Source organism: Jaculus jaculus, chromosome 9 (assembly GCF_020740685.1).
Source record: "Jaculus jaculus isolate mJacJac1 chromosome 9, mJacJac1.mat.Y.cur, whole genome shotgun sequence".
NCBI lineage: Eukaryota > Metazoa > Chordata > Mammalia > Rodentia > Dipodidae > Jaculus > Jaculus jaculus.
In genome coordinates, this window is record NC_059110.1 from 92,557,251 (window position 1) to 92,576,224 (window position 18,974).

The window sequence follows — 18,974 nt, forward strand, 5'->3', positions numbered from 1 at the left end:
AGTACCAGGCAGGAATTTCCTCCTGTGAAGCATGCCTTAAGTCCAAGCAGAGAACAGTTTGTTTCTCCATAACAGATATGTCACCATTGCACCAGTTCGTACATTTGCCCTGGCTGGCCAGCTGCAAAGCTTGTAGAGTCCACTGTTGGACACCATTATGACTTTTCTTCCCCCAAAGGCTGCATAGGTCTTTGAAACATCTTGACAGCTAATCTACAGAGGATGTTTCCAGCTCAGCACCAGCTTGATTTCTTAGTGACCTGAAGCCCAAGTATATGCAGTCTTCATCAATAGGGTTTTGCCATCTAGTTCTGATGGGTAACCAAGCAGCTCTTCATTTTTAAGGAGTTCTAACCTCATTGGGTTTTGTGCAGAACTAGGATCTCTTATCCCTTTTGGAATGTATAAAATTAGAGAAAAATGCTAAACCATGACCAGGAAACAGAAGTTGATCCATAACTGGTCATCAGAGTCAATGAGATTCAAAGATTAGACTTCTCCCACACACATACAAACTCAAAATACAGACTTTTTCCTAGTTCATTGGAGTACCCAGTAAAATACTTGGTTTGCAGAGGGCACTTACTGCCTAGAAAGTGAACTAATTTAAAAATCAGCAAGTGGGGCTGGAGAGATGGCTTAACCATTAAAGGCAGTTGCTTAGAACTCCTGACAAGCCGTATTTTATCCCCTAGTTTCCATGTAAGCCAGATGCACAAAATGGCACATGTGTCTGGAGTTTGTTTGCAGTGCCAGGAGGCCCTGGCATGCCCATTCTCTCTCTCTCTCTCTCTCTCTCTCTCTCTCTCTCTCAAAAATATTTTTTAAAATCTGTAGATATGGGCTGGAGAGATGGCTTAGCGGTTAAGCGCTTGCCTGTGAAGCCTAAGGACCCCGGTTCGAGGCTCGGTTCCCCAGGTCCCATGTTAGCCAGATGCACAAGGGGGCGCACGCGTCTGGAGTTCGTTTGGAGACGCTGGAAGCCCTGGCGCGCCCATTCTCTCTCTCTCCCTCTATCTGTCTTTGTCTCTGTGTCTGTCTCTCTCAAATAAATAAATAAAAAATTTTAAATCTGTAGATATCACAGTCCTTTATACCCTACTTAAGATGTTAGTATGGAGTTAATGAGTTGAATTTTGTTCAGTAAATCATTCAACCACTTGTAAAAAGTGATTTTTTCTTATAAAATATGTAGCTAATATTCTTAGGACAAATCAGTGTGAAACTCAAAGTTTTAAAACTGTATTTAATTCTTTTGATACTTAAAAACTGACCACATACTGTTATGTAGGAATTCAAACTAAAGAGCACAGCTCCCCATGGCCCTACGAACTCTTACTTTAACAACTCTTGGATGACACAGACCTGGGTGCTCCTTTTCTTCCAGTTTCCACCTACCTCACAAGCTCTCCTCCAGTAGCACTCCCTGAAAATGCCTTCTCACCTGTCTTCTGCATTCAGAACCAGTGACCATTGTGTGTGTGAGTGCGTGTTCACGCATGCCTGTATGTGTGCGTGTGCATGTGCTTGTGTGTGCACTGCTCCTCACTGCCCTCTCACCATGATCTCATGGACTCATCAGAGCAGTTGCACTGACAGAAGACTGCTGGACACTGTCCTGCAATGTGCATCTGCAGGCCTCCTACCACACCCGCCACACCCCGATGTCTACGTGCTCGCGGAAGACGCAGCGAGGGAAAGCCTGGGCTGTGCACCTCCCCGGGGCTGGCGGAGAGCAGGCCAGTAGTGTGATGTTCGCCCCTTGCCGGGCCTTCTCCTGAAGAGTCAGGGAGCTTCCCGGAGCCTGTGCTGGCCTCTGCAACCCTGAAGCCTAACCGGAGCCAAGCCCTTTTGGGTCTTCATGCCCTTGTTCTCCCTGCACAGAAAACCCAGCCCTGACTTCCAGGAGAAAAGCACTTCCTAGATGAAGAAATGAAGCTTATGGAGAAGACAGGTGCCCCCTGTCTAAACTCTGCAGGCTGGCAGGGACCTAGGACAGGCAGGCCGTTTCCACCTCCAAAGGCTCCCGTTTAGGCATGACAGGGAGCCCTCAGTGCCTGGTGGTCTTTGAGGGGCTCGCCTCCATCTTCTGGCATCTAGACTCTCTTGGAAGCCACTATAGCATGTTAACTACCCTGGAAGCCAATTCCATGCCCCAAGCCAAAAGAAAGTAAAGGTTTTATTTTTACAGCAACATAAACAAGCAAAAATTATATCTTTACAATTATAAAAATCATATCAACAAAGAAACATAATAATCCAGCTATATCATTTATAGGTACACAGGGTTGAAAACAATAGTTACATTTTTCTTTTCATATTGTAAATATGTGTGTGCTCCCATGTATGGGTACATGTGAGTGTGCAGACAGATGCTCATATGTGTATGTATTTGTTCTTGTGTATACATTTTTTTCTGTTGATTGATGTTTTGGATACATTTCATCAAAATAAAGTAATATGTCAATAACAAATAAGTGACCAGTATTTCCGTACTCTGAAAGAGGCCACAGGCAACATTATCAAATTCAGCCACACATTTATAAGTAATGGCCCAAACAATAACCCAGTCTTCAATTGCTCATTGTTTAGCTTTTTCACTTTAATGAATTTCTTTTCTGGTAACACTTCTAGGTTTATTTCTTTTTATTTACAATAGTTTAGAGAGATTCCCAAGCCACACCTAGCTAAGGTTCAGCTAGCTGTAAGATGTCACATGTAGTGTCTCTCTAGGATGAAGGTGACCTATGGTGGCCTTTCTACATAGTTCTAAGTGCCTCCTCTAGCCTTGCTGACCCCAATGGGCAAGATGCTTACCCCCAGAGGCTAGAATCCAGTTCCTTTTTCACAGGGTTCACTTGTGAGACCAACACACAGGCTCAACAAGGTGATCTCCCCTCATGAGGGTCAGTTACCTGTGTGGACCATGCAGTCCAGGCAGCTCTTCCTTCTATGCAGGGGTTTCTTGTAGACCTGGAAATGAAGACTAGCCTGTGGCACAGGGCTCCCCATGAACCAGTCCTTTCAGTTATGATGCAGAGTGGGTGTTTCCTGACCCACCCACACCGGAGCCCATTCTTGAACGTTGTTCAAGGACTTCTTTAAAGTTTCTGCTCTTGTGTTCCACTCAGCTGGCATGATGGGGGTACCCAGGATAATTGGACTCCACTGTTCCTTGCTAGGACTCAGCTTATAGGTTATCGGGGGCCTCTTCTCAACTCTTTGACAGTTCTGAGCCAGAGGCTGCAGCTTCCTTGTGCCCATGCTGGGGTGCATCTCCGACTGTTCTTTGGCGGAGCTCTTTATCTCCTGGCTCTCCTTCTTCCTTACCAGTCTCGGTTTGCTTTAGGGTGCTAGTACCTGGGTGGGTAGCTCACAGTCCTTGTCACTTCTCTCTGTTTTCATGTACTTGTTCTTTGGAGGCTGCTGTTCAACCTGCAGCTCCTGCCCACTTGATTGAATTGTCTGCCTGCATTTTAGCAGGATCTTGATACCAGTTAGTACATGCCCCTGGAGGTCAGTCGTTTGGTTCTGTGCTCTGTCCTCTCGTTGTGGCCAGCCCCTTTCTTCTCTATCTCCACTTCCTTCACAGCAGTGCTTCCACACCTCTTGGGTGTTAGTTGGCTGCTGAAATGACTTCCCTTCAGTGGTCAGCCTTTGCTTCCCGGCCTGCCGGCTCACGTGTAGCTTGTGATCTTTGGCCATTTGTGTGCTGGCCTTGTCAAACAGGACCACTCTCCTGCCTGTGACTGGCTCTCCAGTGGTATCAGTGGCTCTAGATGGTCACTACCAGACACCAATCGCTTGAAGGAGGGTCTTTTAAGATGAGGTCTTGTGGTGTTCTTCAGTCATCCTCCTGTCCTTATGTAGATTCTTGTATCCAGTCTTCATTGCCTGAGTACTGGGGTCAGAGGTCGCGACTTCTCCAGCTGATGTTATAAGCCGGAGGCAATGGCCAGGTTTCATCACTCCGTGTTGGTTGATGGGAGTGGGTGGTATCTGGTTAGGATGAAGATCACCCTGTTTTCTTCTGCTGCCTGGGGCCCTCCTCAGGAGTTCAGCATCCTGAACTGCAATCAAAACCTTACTGGCGGACTCACAGAATGGATACGCCCACCTCTGGTGGCTCACACAGTAGTGTAATATTCTGCCGCTCATTGTTGGCAGGCTCTGCAACGGAGAATTTATTTCTGTCTCCAGAGATCCTGGAGACCAGGGCTTAGACCCTTGTAGATTCTGTCCAGTGATACAATGTCTCAGCTCACAGTAGTTCTCCTCTCTTTACTGCAACACTCAAATAGTTCAGCTACTCACTGATCGTTGTCCAGAAACTCGCATCCACAAGCCTCCCTCGAGGCTTAATGGGCTTACTGAGCAGTCACAGTCCCTCTGATTCCCTGCCTCTTTGTGATGTAATAGGAGTGGCCAGGGGATGGGGATTATGACCTACACTGAGCTCCGTATTGGTGGCGATCTTTTGACACCAGTGACTCTTGGCATTTGGAAAAAAAAGCATCATTCAAGAAAACCAGTTGTATATGGAGGGTGCAGGCATGGCATGGGTGGGAGAGAGGGTATTCATCTGTGGCAAGCTGGAGGCCAGGGACAGGAGGATTTGGGGGGACCGAGTTTGAAGTTCCCTACACTGGCTTTCCTGGCCATGGCCATCAGTCTCATTTCCTTCCTCTCTGTAATCTCAAACCTGTACTGGGTCAAGGAAGAGTATATTGTGCATAGCCTCGGGGCCTGCTGGAAGAGCTGACCACACTGCAGGGAAACTGTACTGACCACTTTAAGTTGCCAGCTTCTTTAAGACAAAGAAGTAGGAATGACTCTAAATCTCTATTCAGTGTGAGAAGCAGCATTTACCCAGAATGACCTCAGATTCCCTACCCTGTTCTGAGCACTGGGGATAGAGCCAACATGAAGGAGGCCAGTTCCAGCTCTCAGGGAGTTATTCTATTAGTGAAGGAGACAGGGGACAGACTCAGATAAACAGCATGAGCAAAGAAGTGTTTGAGGCTGGAGAGATGGCTTAATGGTTAAGGTACTTACTTGCCTGTGAAGCCTAACAACCCAGGTTCAATTCCCTAGCACCCATTTAAGCCAGATGTACAAGGTGGCCCATGCATCTATAGTTTGTTTCAGTGGCTAGAGGCCATGGTGCACCCATTTTCAATCTCTCTCTCTCTCTCTCTCTCTCTCTCTCTCTCTCTCTCTTTCTCTCTCTCCCCCCCTTTCTCTCTTTCTCATATATAAATAAATAAATATCTTATTAAACAAAGAAGTGTTTGGGAAGAGAAGAGACATGGTATATGGGAGACTAGTGAACTTCCCCCATGCTGTGACATAACACCTGACATTACAACTCAAGGAAGGAATGATTCATTTGTGCTCACAGTTTGAGAGATGCCAGTTCACCACAGCTGAGACAAGGAACAGAGCCATCCACAGAGCCAGTCTGGGCCATGGAACAGAGCCATCCACAGAGCTGGTCTAGACAACAGAACAGAGCCATCCACAGAGCTGGTCTGGACAATAGAACACAGCCATCCACAGAGCCAGTTTGGGCCATGGAACAGAGCAGCTCTCATCATGGCTGCAGTCAGGAAGCAAATACAGAATGGCCGCCTGCTCACTGAGCAACATTTTCTCATCCCTTGGGCCCTAGTTTAAGTTGACACCCAAGGAAGGTAGTCTTAACTGGCTCTAGTCTGCATGCTTAGGAACAATCCATCTTGTCACCAGCACAACATTTCACTCATTCCCATCCTCACGGTGACCAAAGAAGTTACCCTTTGTGCAATGCACACTTCTTGAATGGAAGGACTCCAGGCAGTGTCTGACTAGCTTCCTCCCATTAGTTTCTGTTGTCAGGCCTCAGCACAAGATGTTTGATATGTGGTTGACAAAAGGCACATTATTTTTACTTTGTATGAGACAAGAGTTCATTATGTAGCCCAGTTGGACTCTTGAATTGGGGTCTTCCTCTCCTTCTATTGGGTGCTGAGATTACAAACATGTTCCACAATACATGCCCAACTGTGTAGCTCCTAATTTTGTCAGCTGTTTATACATAACTTTAAAATACTGTGATTGGCTTGGGAGGCAGAGGTAGGAGGATTGCCATGAGTTCAAGGCCACCCTGAGATGACAGAGTTAATTCCAGGTCAGCCTGGACCAGAGTGAGACCCTACCTCGAAAAACCAAAAAAATAAAATAAAATAAAATAAAATAAAATAAAATAAAATAAAATAAAATAAAATAAAATAAAATACTGTGATTGGGCTGGATCGAGATGGCTTAGTGGTTAAGCCGTTTGCCTGCAAAACCAAAGGATCCCGGTTCAACTCTCCAGGACCCATGTAAGCCAGATGCACAAGGTGGTATATGCATCTAGAGTTTGTTTACAGTGGCTGGAGGCCCTGATATGCCCACCCTCTCTTTTTCTTTGCCTCTTTCTCTCTCCCTCTCTCTCAAATAAATAAATTAATAAAATATTTTTAAGAAATAAAATACCATGATTTCTTGGCTAGGACTATACCCATAATTTTAATTCAGAAAGGCAGAAATACATTAATATGCAAATGGGAAAACACAAAATTTTTTTAAGAACTTTTGTTGTAATTATGTGGAACCTTTCAACTTCTACATGACAGAATTTTATAACAAAGTGAGCTTCCTTTAAAAAGCACAACATACAGGGACTGGGGAAATGGCTTAGGGGTTACGGCATTTGCCTGTGAAGCCTAAAGACCCAGGTTCAATTCCCCAGGACCCATGTAAGCCAGTTGCACAAGGGAGTACATATGTCTGGAGTTCATATGCAATGTGGCCCTGGCATGCCCATTCTCTTTCTCTCTGTCTCTTTCTCTCTCATTCATAAATAAATAAATAAAATATTAAAAGTCAAAACATACCATAATTTAAAAGGCTGCTATGTGGCAAAATCCATTAGCATTATGTGTGTATGGGTTTCTGCATAACTGCTTGTATGATTTTGTATGCGAGTATAGGAGTTATGTGTGCACACATATGTGCATTCAAGTATATGGAGGCCATAGGTCAATACTGGATATCTTTCTCAAACATTTTCCATTTTATGTTTTCTAAAGTTTTTATTTTATTTATTTATTAGAGAGAGAGAAGGAGAGGAAAAGAGAGAGAGAATGGGTATGCCAAGGCCTCTAGCCACTGCAAACTCTATATGCATATGCCACCTTGTGCATCTGGCACAACCCTGGGTCCTTAGGCTTCACAGGCAAGCTCCTTAGCCACTAAGCCATCTCTCCAGTCCTCATTTTATGTTTTAGTTAGGATCAACTAGACTATCTCACCAGCAATTCTCAGGGATTCTTCTGTCTCTTCCTCCCCAGAACTTGGACTACAGCCATGCACCTGGTTTTCATATAGGTACTGAGAACCTGAATATAGGTCCTGAAACTTGTGTGGCAACTTCTTGACCAATTGAGATATCTCCCACTCACTGACTTTTCTTATTAACTAAACATTAAATTTTTTTGATATCTTATTTTTATTTATTTATTTGACATGGAAAGAGAGAGAGAGAGAGACAGAGTGGGCACACCAGGGCTTCTAGCCACTGCAAACAAACTCCAGACACGTGCACCCCCTTGTGCATCTGGCTAATGTGGGTACCGGGGAATAGAACCTGAGTATTTTAGCTTTGCAGGCAAATGCTTAAAACCGCTAAGCCATCCTTCCAGCCCAACATTAAAATTTTTTAAACATGTCTGGAGAGATGGCATAACTGCTAAGGCACTTGCTTCTGAAGCCTAAGGATCAGGTTCAATTTATTAAAAAAATCTCCCAACTAAAAAAAGTCTAGGCCCGATGGATTCATTGGTGAAATTTACAAGACCTTCATGGAAGAAATGATACCAATGCTTCTCAAACTTTTCCATAAAATAGAAAAGGAAGGAATAGAATGGAATTTCAAAGGAGAAAGTGGGGGGGGGGGGATTAACATGGGATATTTTTTTATAATCATGGAAAATGCTAATAAAAATTTTTTTTAAAAAAGTAAAAAAAGAAAAGGAAGGAATACTACCAAACACCTTCTACAAAGCCATCATCACACTGATACCAAAACCATACCAAGATAGAACAGGGCTGGAGAGATGGCTTAGCAGTTAAGCGCTTGCCTGTGAAACCTAAGGACCCCGGTTCGAGGCTCGGTTCCCCAGGTCCCACGTTAGCCAGATGCACAAGGGGGCGTACGAGTCTGGAGTTCGTTTGCAGAGGCTGGAAGCCCTGGCGCGCCCATTCTCTCTCTCCCTCTATCTGTCTTTCTCTCTGTGTCTGTTGCTCTCAAATAAATTTAAAAAAACAAAGATAGAACAAAAAAAGAAAATTGCAGACCAATCTCCCTCATAAACATAGATGCAAAAATTCTCAACAAAATATTAGCAATCAGAATACAAGAATATATTAAAACAAAGCTGGGCATGGTGGCACATGCCTTTATTCCCAGCACTTGGGAGGTAGAGGTAGGAGGATCACCATGAATTCAAGGCCACCCTAATACTACACAGTGAATTCCAGGTCAGCCTGGGCTAGAGCAAGACCCTACCTAAAAAAAAAAAAAAAAAAAAAAAAGAAGAAGAATATATCAAAACGATCATTCACCCCAATCACATAGGCCTTATCTGAGAGATGCAGGGACGGTTCAATATATGCAAATCAAGCCAGACGTGGTGGCGCACACCTTTAATCCCAGCACTGGGGAGGCAGAGGTAGGAATGCCATGAGTTCAAGGCCACCCTGAGACTACATAGTGAATTCTAGGTCAGCCTGGGCCAGAGTGAGACCCTACCTCAAAAAAAAAAAAAAAAAAAAAACATGCAAATCAATAAATGTAATACACTATATAAATAGACTGAAGGACAAAAATCACATGATCATCTTGAAGTAGAAGGCATTTGACAAAATCCAACATCCCTTCATGGTGAAAGTCCCACAGATACTTGGAACAGAAGGAACACATCTTAACATAATTAAGGCTATTAATGACAAACCTACAGCCAACATAATACCAAATGAAGAAAATTAAGCTTTTCCACTAAAATCAGGAACAAGACAAGGGCGTCCACTGTCCCCACTTTTATTTAATATAGTACTGGAAGTCTTAGCCATAGTAATAAGGCAAAAGGCACACATAAAAGGGATACATATTGGAAAGGAAGAGATCAAGTTATCATTATTTGCAGATGATATGATTCTATACATAAAGAACCCTAAAGACTCTATCAGAAAACTGTTAGAGCTGATAAACACTTTTAGCAATGTAGCAGTGTGGTGGTTTGATTCAGGTGTCCCCCATAAACCTACGTGTTGTGAATGCTAGCTCCCCAGCTGATGGATATTTGGGAAGTAATGCCTCCTGGAGGGACTGTATTGTTGGGGGTGGGCTTATGGGCTTTATAGCCAGTTTCCCCTTGCCAGTGTTTGGCACACCCTCCTGTTGCTGTAGTCCACCTTATGTTGGCCAGGGGGTGATGTCCACCCTCTGCTCATGCCATCGTTTTCCCCTGCCATCATGGGGCTTCCCCTCAAGCCTGTAAGCCAAAATAAATCTCTTTCTCCCAGAAGCTGCTCTTGGTTGGGTGATTTCTAACAGCAATGCGAACTGGACTGCAACAGTAAAGTGGTACCAAGGAGTGGGATTGCTGCTAGACACCTGACTATGTGGCTTCAGCCTTTTGTAGCTGATTTTCAAGAGGAATGTGGAAGGAGTTGAAACCTTGGCCTAAGAGATGCCTTGCAGTGCTGTAAGTACAGCTTAATGGACTATTCTGGTCTGAGCTCCAAGACCTGAATGCAGTAAGAACTATGGACTGTGAGGTTTGGCTTATGAGGGTGAGAAAGAGCTGTGCCTGGACTGGGCTAGCAGTTTGTGTGAGAAGATTGCTCTTATGCCCATGTCCTGAGAAGTTGTGCAGGGTTGCTTTGCGTAGAAATGAACTGGTGTGTGCAGAAGGATATGGCACAGAAAGGAAAATCTTTGGGTGAACTGTTGCCCATTCAGCTGCAACTGAGAGATTACAACCTTTGAGACTGGGCTAGCTGACCTGTGCTGGGGCAACAGGAAGAATGTCAGCTCTTTTGAAGGGGCCTGAGTGCTCAATGAGTGTCCTGTTCTTCAAAGTCTGCTTTATTCCCCCCTGGATTAACAAATTGGCACCTACCTGGTATCGTGGAGTATAAGAAATGCTGGAAAGAGGGTCATTGAGTTTGCAACACGGTCTTGTGTTTTGGAAATGGCCATGTGCAGTGTGAAGCAGGTTTGCTGGTTGCCTGCATAGAGACCCCATGGGGCCATGAGGATGAACCGTGGCTTGCAGTGGAGACCCAGTGGAGATGCCAGGACCATGAGATGGCTGCCAAGGAGCTGCCGGCCCCGATGAAGTTTCCCAGGACTGTGAGTAGCCTAGCTGGAGGGGCGGAATTGGAATACCAGAGACTTGTTGCTGGTTAGAATTAGCGGACTTGAAGATTTGTCACTGGCTAGAGTTGCTAGACTTGAAGCTACAGAGTTTGATGTTTGCCCTGGTTGTTTTAAATCTTGTATTGGTTGAATGTTCCTTTGCTATGCCCAATGCCATCTATTGCAGTGTGAATATTTATTCTGTGCCATTATGGGTTTTTTGAGATTATTTTTTGGTATTATGGCTCAGTTAAAAGATCTTGAACTATGGGGATGTATGAACATCATTGGAATTGATAAAAACTATGGGGACTTTTAAAGTCAGACTGAATGCATTGTATTTTACATCATGTATGGATATCAGTTTATGGGGGCCAGGGGCGGAATGTGGTGGTTTGATTCAGGTGTCCCCCATAAACCTACATGTTGTGAATGCTAGCTCCCCAGCTGATGGATATTTGGGAATTAATGCCTCCTGGAGGGACTGTATTGTTGGGGGCAGGCTTATGGGCTTTATAGCCAGTTTCCCCTTGCCAGTGTTTGGCACACCCTCCTGTTGCTGTAGTCCACCTTATGTTGGCCAGGGGGTGATGTCCACCCTCTGCTCATGCCATCGTTTTCCCCTGCCATCATGGGGCTTCCCCTCAAGCCTGTAAGCCAAAATAAATCTCTTTTTCCCAGAAGCTGCTCTTGGTTGGGTGATTTCTAACAGCAATGCGAACTGGACTGCAACAAGCAGGATACAAAACAAACATGCAGAAATCAGTAGCCTTCCTATATATTAACAACAAACATGCTAAGGATGGAATTAGGGAATCACTCTCCACTCACAATTATCTCAAAATAAATAAATAAATAAATAAATAAATAAATAAATAAATAAATAAATAAAGTGCCTTGCAGTAAACCTTACAAAGCAAGTAAAAGATCTCTACAATTAAACCTTTAAAACACTCAAGTGAGAAAATGCAGAAGACACTAGGAAATGGAAAGACATCCCATGTTCTCAGATTAGAAGAATCAATATTGTAAAAATGTCAATCTTAGCAAAAGCAATCTACACATTAGATACAATTTCCATCAAAATCCCAATGACATTCTTTATGGAAATAGTAAAAACAGTCCTAAAATTTATTTGGAAACACACTAAAAAAAACAAAAACTCCAATAGCCAAAACAATTTTGAGCAATGAAAATAAGGCTGGTGGTGTCACCATACCAGATGTTTCTTTTTTCATTTTAATTGTTAATCTTTTTAAAAAATTATTTATTGGGCTGGAGTGGTTGCTTAGTGGTTGAGACACTGGCCTACAAAGCCAAAGGACCCAGGTTCAATTCCCGAGGACCCACATAGGACAGATGCACAAGGTGCTGCATGTGTCTGGAGTTCATTTGCAATGGCCAGAGGCCCTGATGCACTCCTTCTTTCCCTATCTATCTATCTATCTATCTATCTATCTCTCAAATTAATAATTAAAGATTATTAATCTCATGTATATGTGTATGAGTGTGCCACAGTCTCTTACCCAGCAAAGAAACACCAAATGTATTTGCCACTTTTTGCATACAGCTTTACATGGGTGCTGGGAGGGTTGAATCAGGGCCAGCAGATTTTGTAACCAAGCATCTTTAACTGCTGGGCTATCTCCACAGCCTTATGATTTTTTAAAGACTGAGTCTTTCTATATATCCTAGGCTAGCTTCCAACTTATGGCCTTCCCTTATCTCAGCCTCCTGGTCATTAGAATTAAAGTTTTATACCACCATGCCTGGCTTGTTCTGTTTTTGTCCTGGTTTGGGCTTTCAGTTAATTATAAGGTTATAGGACCATCACCACTATCTAATTTCAGAACATTCCCATCTGTCCTTTTCCACAAAAGCCCTATGCCTCTTAACAATTATTCTTAATTATCTCCTTCCCTTAGCACTTGTCAACCACTAATTTACTTTTTTCTTATATGAATTGGCCTCTCCTGAACAAAATTATTTATTTGCACATGTGTGCATATGTGTATGGGTGTGCCAGGTCTCCTGCCACTTAAATCCAGTGCCTGTCCAGCTTTATGTGGATGGCAGAAGAATTGAATCCAGGCTAGAAGGCTGTGCAAGCAAGCACCTTTAACCATTTATCCATCTTCACAGGCTCCATCATTTCAAATGAAAAAAATTACATAACACATAGCCTTTTGTATCTGGATTTTGTGTGTGTATATCTGGATGTTTTCAACTCTGTGTCAGCTACTTTCTCATTGCTGCGAACAAATACCTAACCAAAAACTTACAGAAGCAACTAATGTAAGGAAAGGGGTTTCATTCAGCTTACAGTTCCAGAAGGTAGACTCTGTTATGGCAGGGAAGGCATGGAAGGCCAGCATGGGAATCTGCATCACGTCAGCAGGTAAAAAGCAGAAGCCAAACAGGAAGTGGGACCAGACTATAAAACCTCAAGTCCTGTCCCCAGTGACCCATTTCCTATAGCAAGGTACAACCTCCAAGGTTCTACAACCTTCCCAAACAGCATTACCAGTTGAAGTCCATGAGCCCATGGCAGTGGGGGGTGGGGGGACATTTTACATTCAAACCACAACAAACTCTTGCATATATCCCTAAGAATGGATTTTCTGGGTCATATGTAACTATGTTTAACAGTTTAAGAAACTATCTGTTATCCAACTGTTCCCACTATAGGGTTTCAATTTCTCTATGTCCTTGCCAACATCTAATTATTGTTCAATTTTTTTTGTTACAGCTCTCTTAGAGGATGTAAAATGACATCTCCTTGTGCTTTGGATTTTCATTTTCCTAATAACTGGTATTGAACATCTTTCTATATGTCTTTACTCTATTTTAATGTGTGCATTTTTGAGGCAATCCCAACAGACTGTCTCCCCCTTCTTATATGAAAGAGAGAAAGAAAGAGAATTGGCATGACAGGGCTTCCAGCCACTGTAATCCAACTCCAAATGCATGTGCCACCTTGTGCGCATGGCAACCTTGTGTGTTTGCATCACCTTGTGCATCTGGCTTATGTGGGACCTGGAGAGTTGAACATGGGTCCTCAGGCTTTGCAGGCATCACCTTAACCACTAAGCCACCTCTCTAGTCCTAAATGTGTGCTTTTATTGAATCACCAACCCCAAATCCTTTTGGATCGAAGTTGGTTATACATTATCAATAAGTAATAAATGTTAATATTCCTTCACAATCTTTCTTAAAATTATATTGTACCTAAGGTAATATATTCCATTTTGAGCTATAAAAGTTTTCTCATGATTTTTAAAAATAAATTCCTAGGGGCTGGAGAGATGGCTTAGCAGTTAAGATGCTTGCCTGTGAAGCCTAAGGACCGAGGTTCGATTTCCCAGTACCCATGTAAGCCAGATGCACAAGGTGATGCATGATCTGGAGTTTGTGGAGGCTCTGGCACACCCATTCTCATTCATTCTCATTCTCTCTCTCTCTCTCTCTCTCTCTCTCTCTCTCTCTCTCTTGCTCTCTCTCTCAAAATAACTAAAATATATTTTTAAAATAATAAATTCCTAAAAATAAAAAAATGACACCATAGTGCTACTTTTTCATTTCCTAAGGAACACAGCATACCTTACTTTTAGTGAATATTCCAAAGGAAAAACCTTCACAATCCAAACTACAAATTGTCCAAAGTGAAATGAGAGAATTACCATCATTTATATCTTTTTAAAAAGCATACATATGGAAGCCAGGCATGGTGGCACACGCCTCTAATCCCAGCACTCGGAAGGCAGAGGTAGGAGGATCGCTATGAGTTCAAGGCCACCCTGAAACTACATAGTGAATTCCAGATCAGCCTGAGCTAGAGTGAAACCTACCTCGAAAAAACAAAAACAAACAAACAAAAAAAACATACATATAGGCTGGAAAGATAGCTTAGCGGTTAACGCTGTGAAGCCTAATGACCCAGGTTAGATGTTCCACGTCCCACATAAGCCAGATATAAGGTGGCGCATGCATCTGGAGTTCATTTCCAGTGGCTACAGGTCCTGGAATGACCATTCTCCCTCTCTCTCTTCCCCCCTCTGTCTCTAATAAGTAAAAATATTTTTAAAAGCCATACATATTATACATATGATAGGCTATTACTTCTTAAAAGTGTGAGAGGCTGGGTGTGGTGACACACACCTTTAATCTCAGCACTTGGAAGGCAGAGGTAAGAAGATTGTTGTGAGTTTGAGGCCAGCCTGAAACTACACAGTAAATTCCAGGTCAGCCTGGGCTAGAGCACGGCCCTACCTCATAAAAACAATTTTTTTTTTAAGTGAGAATAATGAGAAGATGGCTCTGTAGTAAAGGTAGTTACTGTGCAATCATGAGGCCCTCCAGGACTCAAGTAAAGCAGGATGCAGAAGCACAAGTCTGTAAAGCCAGGCTCCTATGGCAAGACAGGAGGCAGACACAAGAGAATCTGTGGAAGCTTGTGGGACAGCAAGCCTAGCCTACCATAAATGAAAGTAAAGAGACCCTGTCTTAAACAAGGTAGAAAGTGAGCACTGATGCTCATGGTTGCCCTATGACCTCCACACATGTGCACTGGCACATATATGCCCCCCCCCCTCTCTCTCTCTCTCTCTCTCTCTCTCACACACACACACACACACACACACACACACACACTGCTAGGCTCATATTCATCACACATAAGTGCTTACCATCTTCAATAGCATTTTTGACTGCACGAAGGCCATCTCTTATGGCATCTTTGATTTGTCTGAGGATATGATTATTTGGTCCTTTGACTAACAGAGTGACAGAATGAGGGTTGACACAACCTTCAATGAAAGTGAACTTTTCCTCACCCTAAGGGTTGACAAGAGAAGATACACTTTTATAGTAGCTTAGTGGTAGAGCACTTGCCTAACATGCCTGGCTTTGATGCCAAGTACTACACACACACACACACACACACACACACACACACACACACACACACACACAAAGACAATGTAATATATGATGTACCATGTGATTCCATTCATATGAAATGTTCAATGTCAGCATGAAATCCAAATATAGTTATATTAGAATCCAATATTCATGTGTATCTTTCTTAAGTATAACTAAAGATATTTTGTTTGGTTTGGTTTGGTTTGATTTGGTTTGGCTTTTCGAGGTAGATTCTCACTCTAGCTCAGGCTGATCTGGAACTCATTGTGTAGTCTCAAGTTGACCTCGAACTCATGGTGATCCTCCTACTCCTCCCTCCGTGTGCTGGGATTAAAGGTAAGCACTACCATGCCCGGCTATAAAGATATGTTTTAAAATAGTTCAATTATCCCACCACTTGGGAGGTTAAGGGCAGAAACACTGAATTCAAGATCACCCTGGGCTGCACAGAAACACTCTTACATTTAGGTAAAATAAGTTACAAAATACTTACTATAGTTTAGTCAGACCCCAAAATCCAAAATATGAATTAAAAGGTACGAAATACAAAAAGGGGGAATTTGGGGTCACTTTTCATAGAAGTACTTACTAATGCATACTCAAATACATGGCCAGCATGTCCCAGGCATTCCGTATTAAGGTCTCCAAGGGAGTTCAAAGCTACTCCTCCACAAGCAAGAGTGAGTCTGAAATGACATATATATCACCTTCATGTTGATTCTATATAACATAAAACAAAAACAGAAAAGCTAATTTCTTTCTCTTTCTTATTTTGTTTTATTTTTGTTTTTGTTTGAAACATTGTCTCATAGTAACCCAGGCTAGCTTGGAACTCACTATGTAGCTCAGGCTGGCCTTGAGCTCATAGAAATTTACTGTCTTAGTTTCCTAAGTGCTGGGGTTACAGACATGAGCCACAATGCCCAGCTAAGGCTAATTATGTAAAAATGAAGTACTATCTAACAGAAGCTTACATTATGCCATATTATGCTGTGAGGGCAGTTTCTTTTTTTAGTTAACAAAATGGTATATATTTATCAGATACAGCATAAGTATTATATTTCATAGTTCTCATTTTTTGTAGCAAAACACTTAAAATCTACTGTTAGCATTTTCAGTGATACAACCATACTGTACAATAGTTCCTTTAATAGAGCCCTCATATCTAACAGAATTTTTGCATCCTTTCACCAGTATCTCCCAAGCCCTTCATCCTCCCCAGCATCTACTCTTCAGTAACTATCATTCTGTCTACCCTTTAGTAACTACCATTCTCTCATCTGATTCCATATATAAATGACATCACAGAGCATTTCAGTGGGTTTTTTGTTTGTTTTTGTTCTTGTTTTTGTTTTTGTTTTTTGAGGTAGGGTCTTGTTCTATCCCAGGCTGACCTGGAATTCACTATGTAGTCTCATGGTGATCCTCCCACCTCTGCCTCCAAAATGTTGGGATCAAAGGCATGCACCACCATGCCTGGCTACAATGTTTCTTAAAAGATGAAAACTGGGCTGGAAAGATGGCTTAGCGGTTAAGCACTTGCCTGTGAAGCCTAAGGACCCCGGTTCGAGGCTCGGTTCCCCAGGTCCCATGTTAGCCAGATGCACAAGGGGGCGCACGCGTCTGGAGTTCATTTGCAGAGGCTGGAAGCCCTGGCGCACCCATTCTCTCTCTCTCCCTCTATCTGTCTTTGTCTCTGTGTCTGTCTCTCTCAAATAAATAAATAAATAAATATTTTTTAAAAATATATTTAAAAAAAAAGATGAAAACCTTCTTTGTACTTCAATTAAGTTCTGAATTTAACAACCTTAATTTTTGTACAATATTCAATTATTTATTGATATTAAAAAGAAAATATGGAAAAATACAAAACAAAAAAGAAAAGAAAATATGGAATCTATACATTAGTATTTTGCTCTCAAATCTTTATAAGTTATAAGGAATGTAGAAGTGGGCTGGAGAGATGGCTTAGCGGTTAAGCGCTTGCCTGTGAAGCCTAAGGACCCCGGTTTGAGGCTCGGTTCCCCAGGACCCACATTAGCCAGATGCACAAGGGGACGCACCCATCTGGAGTTCGTTTGCAGTGGCTGGAAGCCCGGGCATGCCCTTTCTTTCTATCTCTCTCTCTATCTGCCTCTTTCTCTCTCTGTCACTTTCAAATAAATAAATAAAAATAAACAAAAATTTTTTAAAAAAGAATGTAGATGGGATAACTTCTATTTAATCTTTAAAAACATGCTCCAGAAACTCCTCCTCTTGCTCCTGGGCATAAGCCTCCTTGGCTATGGCAGGGGCATTTTGTGTGTGTTTGTGGCAAGAAATTCAACTTCCTCAAGCCAGTGAAATTCAGGACTGGATGAATCTGTTAGCTACTGTTAGTTTTTGTTTTTGTTTTTTTGAGGTAGGGTTTCACTCTAGCCCAAGCTGACCTGGAATTCACTACAGTCTTACCTCTGCCTCCAGAGTGCTGGAAATAAAGGTGTATGTCACCATACCCAGCATCTTGTTAAGTTTTAATATTCTTACACAATTAATACCTATTACCCAAGAACAGAAGCTACCTTACATAAGCAAATCACATAACTTTCAGTCATGGAACAATATACCCCATGGAATAAGGCCTTTATAACATGTAGTATCTATTATTATGGTGGACTTTAATGGACTTAATGGACTTTAAGTCCATTAAGATAACATTTCTGATTGTAACTGTTATATTTTTGTTATAAAATATACCAGTAACCCAGATGAAACACTCCATTTGAGTCATGATAGACAATCTAAACAAAAACTGAGATAACTTTCTCCTGAGTCTTACACTGGCTTTCTAAAACCAGAGTAACAAGCCATCTCAAGAGACCATCTTTGGAAAGTCATGTACTGTGACTTGGTTTCTCACATTAGTATGTATGTATATATAACATTCATATATACATCTTCCCACAGAACACAGTTATCCTAATGAGGCATAGGTCAAACTTGCATATCACATTCTCACACCAAATTATAACTTTTCATTTGCAAATAAGGGGAAATTTAGCCTAATCTCTTGTTTTTATAAAATACATTTTTTTAGCCAGGAGTGATGGTACACACCTTTAATCCCAGCACTCTAGAGGCAGAGGTAAGAGGATTGCTGTGACTTCGAGGCCAACCTGAGACTCCACAGTGAGTTTCAGGTCAGCCTAAACTAGATTGAAACCTTTCTGCAAAAAAAAAAAATAAAATAAAATAACAGTCCTAATTTTAGAGCTCTCTAACTCAGTAAATAAATTATTGATTGTGGAACTTTGTGTATCATGGACATGCTCCACAATTAAATGTTGAGGCAGTACCATTGGAATTAGGTGGATTATAACTGATCTTATTCAACAGGGCCAAGTGACCTGTGTATGGTCTCTAGACTGTCCGGAGTCTTAGGACTATGCTTATGCTCTTCTCACAATCTTAAAACAACAACAAAGGAATGAAAGAGAATTGTACCAAATCCAAGCATGGCGGCACATGCCATCATCACAGCACTAGGGAGGCAGAGGTAGGAGGATCACCATGAGTTCAAGGCTGCCATGAGATTCCAGGTCAGCCTGGGCTAGAGTGAGACCCTACC

At 42.3% G+C, this 18,974-nt stretch overlaps 1 protein-coding gene across 1 annotated transcript in view; it reads right to left on the bottom strand.

Annotated features, from left to right (window-relative positions):
• Cct6b (chaperonin containing TCP1 subunit 6B) overlaps positions 1 to 18,974 on the bottom strand; it is a 67,430-nt gene that overhangs the window by 10,503 nt on the left and 37,953 nt on the right. The window contains exons 9-10 of the mRNA XM_045159700.1: positions 15,957 to 16,053; positions 15,133 to 15,280 (exon numbers count right to left, since the gene is read on the bottom strand). Coding sequence (XP_045015635.1) covers positions 15,133 to 15,280; positions 15,957 to 16,053 — 245 coding nt within the window. The remainder of the gene's footprint in view (positions 1 to 15,132; positions 15,281 to 15,956; positions 16,054 to 18,974) is intronic.